This window comes from Chanodichthys erythropterus, chromosome 7, assembly GCF_024489055.1.
Source record: "Chanodichthys erythropterus isolate Z2021 chromosome 7, ASM2448905v1, whole genome shotgun sequence".
NCBI lineage: Eukaryota > Metazoa > Chordata > Actinopteri > Cypriniformes > Xenocyprididae > Chanodichthys > Chanodichthys erythropterus.
Window position 1 is genome coordinate 33,566,181 of NC_090227.1, and position 12,869 is coordinate 33,579,049.

The following is a 12,869-nucleotide window of genomic DNA, read 5'->3' on the forward strand; positions in this document are numbered from 1 at the left end:
TGGCCGTGACTAAATCACGGAACATCACAATATATACCAGTCTCTCCGTCGCTTTTTTTTTTTCTTGTGTGACGGAGAAATTCTGCACCGCTACTCAACAGAGCGTATATTTGGAGAGCGAGATGATGCACCTCCATTTTTCCTGCATCTGTTTTGAAAGCCTCGTCACACACGTGGATACACCTATGTCCTTACCAAAGCATCCCATGCACATAGGACACACTTGCTTATTTGTTCACTTGCAATTAATAGTGCGGTCAGTCTGCCTGAAAAAGATCTGATTTGAGAAAAAATCTGATTTGCCTGCAGTCTGAACATAGCCTTTGATTACAAGAACTGATTGTTTTCTTACCATCTAATCTACACAGACCTTAGTACAGTATGTGGCCTTGTTAGGAGATGATCAACGACATTAGCTTCATCTGTGACTGGTCATAATGTTTTGGCTCATCTGTGAATACTACCACAAACTATTGTTGCGATGGTACATTTTTAGAAGGGTCTGTCTGTATGCCAGTCATGTGCCTGCAGAATACGTCAAATGTTATATTAAACACAGCCGACAGCATATGTTGACTTTTAGAACCAGCTCTACTCTGTTGCTGAAGATTACATCATCAGTTGCTTATGTACATCATCACTGTATAATTAATCCCCTGTACATTTAGTATTTATTTGGCAACCTGGTGCTTGACAGAGATGTACCAGTGTCAGATATATAGTATGTATGAGTGTAAACAGAGCATGTGTGATGGTGAGGTGTGTGTGTGTGATGAATGTGAAGAAGCCGCTCTGGAGCACGGAGGTCAGAGGAGGTCAGTCATAGTGGAATCACTCCCTCTGCTACTTTCAGAGAGAACAAAATGACAAAACTTATTTTGACTGATATCACCTGGATTTTTCTCTCCGTGAGGCATTATGCTTAAGGCATACAGTTTATGAAACCAAATTAACAGCAAATAAAATTGTGTGAACAGGTGTTTTTATTTGGTGCTTTTGGTGAACATATATTCTGTATCGGTAACTGCTTCAAACATGGTTTGTATAATTTAATTAATCGCTGTTATTTGTTACAATATTAGCTTTAAATAATGTAAAGCTTTTTTATTTATCATTCATTTATTATGAATATTATTATGTTTTGGTTTGCATCCCAATTTAGAAAATAATAAAGTGGAGAATAATAAAATAAACACAATTAGTCTGATGAAGTATCACATGAACACGTTGGCTCAATGGGTGCTAATCACTAGATCATAATAGTCACAAGTATATTTCTGTTTACATTTTTATTCATTCAGATTCACACATACGCCTCCAGTCCTGGTAAGGCCAGAAAGGGGAAAGCAGTTGGACAGTGACGTGGGTGTAGTGCACTTGAGTACAACAGGACGTGGTTGCAGGGAAGGTGCTAAATTCAGGGACAGGCACTATCTGGGTGGAGAATGGTGTGAGTAGGTGGGAAGAGGGGAGGGATGAGGGAATCCAGGGGCAGGGCAGGGGGGCATTTATTTGTAGCACACTCCCAAGTGAGTTTCCTGTCTCTGGGAGGTGAGAGCTGGGAGCATATGAAGCTTTAAGACAGCCCATCTGCTAGTCTCCGGCCATTGGAAGACTGTCAAGCAGGTCTAAAAATAAGCTACTCTAAAGTGCACCAGGCGGCAAAGGTGATTTTTCATTTTGTGTTAAAAACGGAGCAGAGAGGGACAGACTTGAGTCCTAAGAGCAAAGCTGCGCTCGCTCCCCCCATCCCCCCCCACACACCACCACCTTTCTCTCTTTCTCTCATACTCATTCACAATCTCTCTTCCTCTTTTGACAACTTTACTCTTTCTCTTTCTCATTCAGGCTCCCCCTCTCTCTCTTAGCCCTCTTCTCATCTCTTTCTCTGTCCCATGTCTTTCTATCAGCTTCAATATTTCCTCTCCCTTTCTGCGTTTAGCCTAGCCATACAGACACCAGACAGAATAAGAGCACTTTATAAAGCCGATAGCAGAGACACTGTCTTTTTCTTTGTGTGTGTGAGCAAGCACTTAGATAGATATAGTGTGTAGTACCAAGTGACTCTTACTCTATTATATGTGCTACATACTAGGGAGAATTCTTTTTTTATACATATATATATAAATGTATAAAAAAAGCATTCTCCCTAGTATGTAGGGAGAAAAATAAAGCATTTCAAAGCATTTCAAAAAGAAAAATAAAGCATTTCAAAGTATTCTCCTTTGTCCATGAGCGCAGAAAGAAGCATTCGACACGTGCGCCCTACCTATTAGACTTATTTCACTTTCAGGTGCTCAAGTTATTCGTGACATGTATACGTTGTTGTTCTTCTGGTCTTGTTCCTGTTGTGGAGGTTAGCACACAGTGTTGTATTAATGCACGCGCCCCCTTCTGGATTGGAGTGTGGATCGCTTGTGACAGACTACATTCGTTGTCTAACTGCATGAACCAAACCGTGACGTCCATACGGTTCGGGATGAATACATGTACCGTTAAATACATTTTATTATGTATATATATATATATATATATATATATATATATATATATATATATATATATATATATATATATAGTATTCTTTGTATTTAACAGCTTCATACAATTAAAGTTTGAGCGATCTTTTCAGTTTTTTTACACTTATACCAGAATTTTAATTTTTATATGAATTTTTATATATATATATATATATATATTCAAACACACACACACACACACACACACACACACACACACATTTTTTATATATTTCTACTAGTGGGTGCAGGACACTATTGTTCATTTATGTGTTAAGTTAAGTGAGGATAGCAAAATAAAATAAACTGTGACATATTATACCCATAATTCTTCATACAGTGGACTACCAGTAAAATAGATAAAAATTTGAACCAAAAATTATTCAGACACTTTGACCTTTTGCTTAAGTGTTATCTGACATAATTAAGATACATTTTTTTTTTACACAGTTTAACTCTGAGATCTTGTCATATTCTATTACCTTTTTTTTTTTTTTTAACTATCGTGAATAAACTGTATTAATGAACGAAATGTTCAAGGTGTCTGAATACATTTTGTATATATATAATTACATTTTCATCATATAAATATATTATGTAATTTTGGTTCTGAATCATCTAGCACAGGACTCAGGATGTGTCTTTGTGTGAGTTTCACAGCGGCTGCTTTGCACTGTTCTGAGGTCAGCTCATAGACGTCAGTAATTCCAAAGAATCCTGTTACGAAAAACAGTTTACTGACAGAACGGCCACACTCTCCAACAACACTTTCTCTCTCTCGCTCTGTTCGCTCTTGCAGAACGAGCCAACACATTAGAGTTTCACTGACACTGCACCGTCCCCAGGGGGCACCACAGAGCCGGGAGCCAGGGGCCCTGCGGCACACACACGTTCACACACACGAACAGCCCTGATTGAAAGTGACATGACAGCCGCTCGGTCCGGCTGTATGTGCATGCTCTGTGTGTGAAAAGAGGCTGTGTAGGGAAACGTAGATTTGATTTTCCTTTATCTTTATCTCCCCACCGCCTCCCCCTTCTCTCTCTCCCTCCTCACCCCCCCTCGGTGAGTGCAGCAGTCTCGCAGTCACTGCATCAGTAATGTGACTGGGCCATATTTCCCAGGAGTGCACAGCTCCGCAGGATTTAGCCTCTCTTTTATAACCAGTTTAGGAAAACAATGACAGCGTAGATATTGACTGAGCTCGCAGGGGCTGTTCTGCCCACCGAACAGCCTCCCCCTGCTCCGTCGCCAAGCCAAGGGGGGAAAGAGATAGGACGCTGTTCCGTGCATTACGCCATGCCCTCTTCACGTTGCACGGGTCTGCACTGTGGAGCAGCGTTCAGGTGCGTGTCACGAACTTACAGTGAGCTCCTAAATCTGTGCTTGAAATCGAGAGGAAGTTGTCCTATTTCCATTTCGACAACAAAGGCGCATGACTCGTGAGCGAGCCTTTAGCATGTTTGCGAGCTCTTTAAGTTCTCGTATACAAAAGTATGGCGGTATGCAACTGATACCGACACTACAGCATTTGTGTCCGTGCATGTGTGTTTTTTTTTTTTGTTTTTTTTTTGGCGCATTCAGGCACAGCTCTTCCATGACTGTTTAAACAGCATCCATCTGTGTTGCCCACCTCTCTCGCTCTAACTTCCACCCCTTCAAGTATATATCAATTACAGCTGCATTGCACTGATGTCATATTGCGAGTCATTATCAGATTCAGAGACACACACCATTCTGGCGATCGATCGCCTGCGGCTTAATCAATAGCGCTGCCCCCGACGACGCGCTCGGATGAAGAGAACAAACTGCGACCGGCCTGAAAATGTGTTTGTTCCAACACACTGATTAACTAATTTAAACAAGTGTTGCTGGTTTGATCGCCCACACATCAGCTGCCATCTTTCAAGAGAGATATCGGAGCGATGGAAATAGATGTGTTGGGGGGTGTGCGTGCGCTCGCGCTGGGCAGCTGAAGTGCGACAGTGTGTTGCATTTATAAGGGTGTGTGTGATTAGACAGAGCAGATGTATGATACCACAGCGGCTCTTATATGCCAGAGATAATGAAATAAGCTGAGCGATGGATGTTGATTGTGGCTAGTGGCTGTGTGTGTTACGTACAAAGGCATGTGTGCGCTGGGGAGTCTGAGCACGTCTTTTGTTTTAGTGAAGTGAGGGATCTGTGTGTGTGTATATGAAGGAGGTTGTGTACTGTATGTTAGGTCGGGTTCCCTGCACCCCTCCAGTCCTACTGTGCCGTTTCCATCAGGCCACTGCAGTGCTGGTGTAACCCTAGACCCCAGGGAACAACACTGCCTCTCTGTCCCTCCACCTCCAAATCAATACAGCTCCACACAGTCTTGACAACCTGGGGGAGACCATACACACACACTCAAACACACACTCTCCGCTCTTTCTCTGTCACAAATGCATACACTTCATGCAGTCCAAATTTGGTCTTTTTACCATATATATATATATACACATACATATAGGCATAACATTATGACCACTGACAGGTGAAGTGAATAACACTGATTATTATTATGTCCTCAAAGTTGATGTGTTAGAAGCAGGAAAAATGGGCAAGTGTAAGGATTTGAGTGAGTTTGACAAGGGCCAAATTGTGATGGCTAGACGACTGGGTGAGAGCATCTCCAAAACTGTGGGGTGTTCCCGGTCTGCAGTGGTCAGTATCTATCAAAAGTGGTCCAAGGAAGGAACAGTGGTGAACCGGCGACAGCGTCATGGGCGGCTCATTGATGCATGTGGCTGGTCCGTGTTGTCCGTTCCAGCAGACGAAGCTACTGTAGCTCAAATTGCTCAAGAAGTTAATGCTGGTTCTGATAGAAAGGTGTCAGAATACACAGTGCATCGCAGTTTGTTGCATATGGAGCTGCATAGCTGCAGACCAGTCAGGGTGCCCATGATGACCCCTGTCCACCGCTGAAAGCGCCAACAGTGGGCACATGAGCATCAGAACTGGACCACTGAGCATTGGAAGAAGGCGGCCCAGTCTGATGAATCACGTTTTCTTTTATATCATGTGCATGGCCGGGTGCGTGTGCGTCGCTTACCTGGGGAACACGTTGCACCAGGTAAAGAAAGCAAGCCGGCAGAGGCAGTGTGATGCTTTAGGCAATGTTCTGCTGGGAAACCATGGGTCCTGCCATCAATGTGGATGTTACTTTGACATGCATCACCTACCAAAGCATTGTTGCAGACCATGTACAATAAAATATATGTATGTATGTGTGTGTATATATATAATATATATAATATATAATATGTATATATATATATATATATATATATATATATATATATATATATATATATATATATATATATATATATACATACATACCTCAGTTTTGGGGTCACGGTTTGGTACAATTTCGGCACAATAGGAAAAATGGTCACACTTTAGTTTAGGGTCCAATTCTCACTACTAACTAACTATTAACCATGACCTTTGCCTCAATAAACCCCTAATTACTGCTTATTAATAGTTAATTAATAGGTAATTGTTAAGTTTAGGTATTGGATAGGATTATGGGATGTAGAATATTGTCATGCAGAATAAGGCATTAATATGTGCTTTATAAGTACTAATAAACAGCCAATATCCTAGTAATACGCATGCTAATAAGCAACTAGTTAATAGTAAGAATTGGGCCCTAAATTAAAGTGTTATTGGACAAAGAAACAAATCCACTTTTTATTTTATTTTGAACAAACAGTAGTGCAAATCACAGTTTGTTCCACCTAACGGCATTTAGTCCCCTAGTTGGAACAGTACAGCCTCCTATAGTGTAATAAAGCACTAAGCAGTAAACAGAATGCACTCTTTCATAGGGTCATACCATTTTGCAGGGCAAAGGTATTAGCATCTTGTTATAAAAATACAAAATTGAATAAAGAAAAATAAAACTTGTGCATTAGGGGTGTGACAATTTACTCTACTTAAACTATATTTAAACAATCACAGCTTAAGCCCAACCTTCCTATACTTAATTTTCCACCTTCCGCTCCGTTTCGTGCAGATTTGAGAGCACAAGCATTTCAAAGTATTCTCCTTTGTCCATGAGCGCAGAAAGAAGCATTCAACACGTGCGCCCTACCTAGTGGACTTTGTTTTCAAGTGCTCAAGTCATTCGCGACTTCTATACGCTGTTGTTCTTCTGGTCTTGTTCCTGTTGTGGAGGTTAGCACACAGTGTTGTATTAATGCACGCGCCCCCTTCTGGATTGGAGTGTGGATCGCTTGTGACAGACTACATTCGTTGTCTAACTGCATGAACCAAACCGTGACGTCCATACGGTTCGGGACGAATACATGTACCGTTACCCCCCTAAAAAATAATATATATTTATGAATCATACAAACAAATTTGATTTATATATATATATATATATATATATATATATATATATATATATATATATATATATATATATATATATATATATTTATATATATATATATATATAATTTTTTTTTTTTTTTTTTTTTTTTTGGGCTTTGGTCTTTATTTTAGGCAGGAAATTAATGGTGAGAGAGTAAGAATGGTATCGGGACATGACTGAGGTTAGACTTAAGCAAAGCTGGAACACTGTATTAACCAATCAGAAAGTAGGACCGAAATTATGGGTTTTACAACGTGAAATACTTTATTATTAATTTAAGACATCAAAAACAAGTCACGAAGGCTTGAACAGTGAGAGTATTGAAAGAATTGAGATTAAATGACATGAGATTATTACTACTGTTATTAGTGTTATTGTTTTTGTTGTTAAGATCATCAGCATAAATGAAAAGATAGGCGACCCAGATGTTAATTTGATCTCATGTTGAGCTGTGGTATCAGGTATATTATGACAATGGCTGAGTAGCGTTTGGCTCTGCAGCAGGTGAAGATTGTGATTGGAGGGGGATTGGCTTTGTGGGGAATAACTGATAATTGATTGAGCAGAAGCATATTCTTGGGGACTCGGCTAAGGCAGGTTTGGGTAAATTGGGTCGTTAGTTGCTCTTGACATGTGCACATGTGACAATGCACGCAGGTATGCTGTATTGACTCATTGCTCATTGTCATGTGAGTCCCAGGATGATTTTCAGTCGCGTTTCACCGTGCTGACGCTTCTTCCCCTTCCGTTTTCTTGTAATTCCGATATGTGAAACAGGTGCTTGGTGATGAGGACAAATGATTTGCAATATGTTTGGGTTTTGTCCGATATGCACCTCCATCTCGTTCTCCTCTCCGTCAGCGCTCAGAGCGAGACATAGACAAGGCTGGCCTCTGCTGGAAGGGGGGCGGCAGTGCAGGCAGTGTAATGCAAAAGGAGAAGTGCTTTGCTCTCATAATGGGGTCAGTGGCTCCCAGAGAGATGCGTCTCCTCGCTCAAGAGCCCTCCTCGTGCGCGTCTCCTCTCTGTTCCACGCAGAAGGGGCGGGAAAGGAGAGAGAGAGAGAGAGAGAGAGAGAGACAGGCCGGGATGGAAAGAGAAGGAGGACGCGAGATGCGCATCCCCTGACAGGCTGCCATTGATTCGGTCTGGGGTTTTAAGACCCAGTGGTTTGGCCTTCCTCAGATGGAACTGCCCATCCCCTTTCGCCAGCAATCATTTGCAAAATATGTGCACTAAGATAAGAGGCCGAAGAATAAGAATAAGTATTTATCAACGAAAAACCACGTTTAATCCTTCAGATTTGTCTCCCCCTTTCCTTTTTTTATATCGGAGCATAAAAACAGCCTATCTCTCTTGGAGAGATTAATCTGGGAAAGGAGCTTTGAGAGGGAAAGTGGGATGATTGCCGGCTCTTCTCTGGGAATTGGGTTTATGGTCCAGGGAAAAGCATGCGGAAAAGCAGAGCTGCAGAGAGACCGTGGAAACACAATAACCATTTAGCCTGTGCATATCTGCTTCTTTTTAACCCTCATGTAACGGCTGATTGATCTGTTTACGTGATCATAGTTTTAGGTCATTCTTCTGTCCCCTTTCCACCATTATACTGTCCTTGTGGTGCGTACACCATACACTCTCAAAAATAAATGTTTTTTTATGGCGTCTGTGGTTTAATGAAGAACCTTCAACATCCATTGAAATGAATAAAAGGTTCTTTATAGTGGAAAAAGGTTCTTTAGATTATAGACTTTGATGAAGTCTATAAATATTGTAAATGTTTCATAGTTTTCATTTAAAAAATTTACATTTATAACACTATACTTTGCGTTAAAGGATTAGTTCCCTTTCAAATGAAAATTAGCCCAAGCTTTACTCACCCTCAAGCCATCCCAGGTTTATATGACTTTCTTCTTTCTGATGAACACAATCTGAGATATATTCATAAATATCCTGACGCATTCAAGCTTTATAATGGCAGGGAGTGATACCAACGAGTGTGAGCTGAAGAAAGTGCTTCCATCAATCATAAATGTGTTCTCCACACTGCTCCAGGGGGTTAATAAAGACCTTCTGAAGTGAATCGATGCATTTGGGGAAAAAAAAAAAAAAATCCATATTTAACAAGTTATGAAGTAAAATATCTAGCCTCCGCCAGACTGCCTTCCATATTCAACTTGGGAAGAAAGCGCAACGCCCATCACAGTTCAAAAAGCTTACGCTACGTCTTAAACCTTCCCTATTCAACTTATGGAAAAAGCTTAACTGGCGCAATGCCTGTTCCGTTTTTTTTTTTTTTTTTTGCTTGTTTGTTTGTTTGTTTTTTTATAACTTGAAAGTGACGGCAAATTTCTTTTTTTTTTTTTTTTTTGAAAGTCATGGATTGTTTTTTCTGCTGTTTGAGCAAATCAGAACCCAAAAATGTAAATTTTGTCTTGTTTACAGCTATAAAAGTGAGAACCCTAGAAATGTCAAAAGGGTCCATTAAAATGTTCTTCACACTAAGAAAAAAATTTTTCCTTTTAAGAACAGTTCACTAAAAGGTTCTTTGGGGAACCCAAAATGGTTGTTCTGTGGCATCTCTGTGAAAAATCTTTCCCAGTTTTCGGCTGCTGTACTAGAGATTTGATATGCGATTCTAAATGTGCGCTCTGTTCTCAGGAGTCCGTTGAGGCATCATAAGGCATTGTGCTGATTTAAATGTATGTATCGAAGACTCCAGAAAAAACAAATCAGGGTTTTTGCATTAGAAACGAGAGTATAAAACTGAGGACGAACGTTGTGTTTTTCTGCCGGTACGGAAGCGCGTGGGTGGATGAATGGGATCGCGAGTGCACATGTGCCCAATATTTAATGGGAGGGTGTGGAGAAGAAAGAAAATGGAAAGAAAGGAAGGTGTTCGCTCGCTCATGGCCGCAGAGCTTGAACTCCTCTGTCAAAGTGGGGCTGCTAGCCTTGAGATGGACGGACAGGCCTGGTGGGTAAATGGAACGAGAGATGGATAGAGGGAGAGAGCGAAGGAGACGGGTGGAGGTGTGGGCACGTAGCTTATTATTTCTCTCCTCATGTGTTCTCTTCTGTTCCCCTGCAGAACCACACACTGAGCCAGCACGCACAGTGAGACCGGGCCCCGCAGGACTCCCGGTTCAGCCTAGAACCCCGACCCAGGCCCGGTGGGGGAGGAACATTTCAACATCACAGCCAATCAAAGTGTCATTTGCTACTCACATGTAAAACTCTAACGATTCCGCCACCAGGCGCAGCTATTACGAACGGTGGGGAATGAATATTAATGGGATATGCTATTAAAAAAGAAAAGGAGAGAAAAAAAAGGAGATGGAGAGAAAAAGGTATTCTACGTGCAGTATTTTTTATCGTCCCTTCTTCCTGGTTGTGTGTTCTTTATTTTCTCCCCATTTCTTTTTGGTTTTTCTTGATTTTTTTGGGGACAAAAGATGAAAAAAATGGAAGGAAAAGACACCCTCTGCCTGATTTTAATCTCTAGAAATACATATCTTGTCCTCTGTTGCTTCATGTATCAAACTTCATACGTGCCAATTTTGTTCTTTTCAAGGCATATATTCTCAGCCCTTTGATTTGTTGATTTATTTGTACCATTTATTTCTTGCAGTAAATAGGTACTTGTGCTGTGCTGTGATTGCTTGCCAGTCGTAATATTTTTCCTTTCTATTATTATTGTTATATATTTTCTTTTTTCTAATTACAGTAAAAAGACAAAAAACATATAAAGAAAAAAATAAAAAACATAATGGTTTTGATTGGATTTTCCAGTACATGGGCCTTATGGATGTTGTAAAAATGAATATCATTGATTTCAGTGCAACTGGATGATGTCTGCTTTTTAAATGTGAATTAACCAGATTGCAATAAACTAGTACAGTTGAAAATAAACAAATAAATAAATCATGAATAAAGGGAATCTGTGCATCTGAAGTGAGTGTTCTTTCAAAGCGCAGATAAAGCGTATTGAAGCAGCTGAACTCCTTCGAGTGCCTCTGTTCCCCTGACGCTGTGTGAGCTCTATTCTTCTTGTCATGCTTTCTATTTAACAATAAATATCAGTGAGCTACAGTAATGCTGCTCGTAAAACATACAGATAATGTGAATGGAAAAAAACTTCTAATGACATTGATGAAAACTCTTGGTTGGACGGGTGTGAACACAGGCTTAGTCGTTTCTTTTTACACTAAGAGATGCCGTGCACAATGTCAATAAATAATCGTGCTCTCAAATATGTTTCTAGATGTTTAAGTGGTAACAATTCATATAATAACCATGATTCATCAGCAGGAGAGAAGATCATTGAGTCCGTATTGTATCACTAATCACCATTTTACTCGAACCCTGATTCGTGTCGCTTTCATAGTGTTCAACTCAATGTCTGCAGTGGGATCAGAATCAAAGACTAGAGTCTGCGCCAATTTTATATAATGTTTAAGAGGACAATAAGCAGAAGCAGCCACACTATTATCCAGAGCAGACAGTATATGTGACGTTTTATGACCTGCTGATAACAATACTGCTCTCGGAGATATATGATATGATCTGTCATTTCTACACTGCATCACCTGTATTCATCAGATTTTAAAGTAAAAGATTTCTCATCTTGTATAATATATTTAAAAAATGGAAAACCAGTTTCACAATGCAGAACTATATATGATTATTGCAAATGTGTTACGATTAATGTAAATAAGAAAAAACCCCAGCAGTGATCATCGGATGACTTAATGCTTTTGACTCACTGAATAAGGGAAGAAACATCTATTTAAAGCAGTGTTTCTTCTTTTACCAGCACAGTTTCTGCTTTAATTGCATCCATGTGTTTAAGCAGCTGGTTCGGCCGCTGAGTCTCATAACTTGAGCCGGACAGAAGGTCGGTGCTGTTCCCAGAAATCAGCCATCGGAACGCATTGATACACTACAGGCCTCTGGGGGCCTCTGAAACGGTCCGCTTGGGAAACCGGGTTCAGCACACCATCTGAGTAACTCCTAAATACTTGGAAACTGGCATCTGATTTCACCCACAAATATCCAATAGTATTGAAAGATGCCCTTAATAGGCTACTAGTGTTTCTTACTTGTATTTCAATGTACTTGTATTTTTATTAAATCTGTGCTGTATTAAGAGCGTGTGGATTTTAAATGGTAAATGGAGATGTCCAAACGGGGCAAAAGGAAACTGTTTACAGTTTTAAACTGTACATTTGTATTTTTTTATGGTAGAATTATTTAAAATATTTGAGGATATGGTTAAGTTAGCCAATCTTGTCAGTCTTTACAGCCTCAGAGGGCTTTACAGACCCACAAAGATTTTCTCTAAAACACTTTATAATTACTTTCATTTACCATTACCAAATTATATAATGCTTAACAGATCATTAGCTAGCATGTAAAAAAAAAAAAACAATAATCAATAATCTTATCAATAATGTAAGCAGTGTATGTGCTGTATACAATTAATATTTTTGTGACATACATTATATACATTTTATATTATATTAAAAATCAATGAATATACAGTAATATTACAATATAGTGTATATTATTACTTTATTATATTGCTGAGTGTTTCACTACCACATAATCAAACACATTAACATAGACATGAGATAACATGATTATCTTATCTGTTTCTTATCAACAGGTAGTACAGTAGTCGTGTGTACTCAAACAATTAAGCTGCAAGATGCTTGTTTCCCTTATCAGCATCCTAAAGTCTTGTGATAGACTCGCATGAGCTGTTAGGGACCATCAATAAAGTACCAAACGTTGTTGTATTTTTATAACATATAAGGGACAATGTGTGTATAAGCAAATACATATTTTAATAAACATCTGAAATATATCTAGTTTTGTTAATCACACAAATCCTCCGACATTAGCAGCCAGTGATTTTATCATTTTTTTCGCGCCACAAC

At 39.6% G+C, this 12,869-nt stretch overlaps 1 protein-coding gene across 5 annotated transcripts in view; it reads left to right on the plus strand.

Moving 5' to 3' along the window:
• Positions 1 to 11,856, plus strand: part of znf423 (zinc finger protein 423) — a 174,788-nt gene extending 162,932 nt beyond the window's left edge. For all 5 annotated transcript variants that reach the window (XM_067390291.1, XM_067390293.1, XM_067390295.1 and 2 more), the window contains one exon: positions 10,019 to 11,856. In XM_067390291.1, coding sequence (XP_067246392.1) covers positions 10,019 to 10,048 — 30 coding nt within the window. In that variant the 3' untranslated portion in view covers positions 10,049 to 11,856. The remainder of the gene's footprint in view (positions 1 to 10,018) is intronic.
• The last annotated feature ends 1,013 nt before the right edge of the window (positions 11,857 to 12,869 follow it).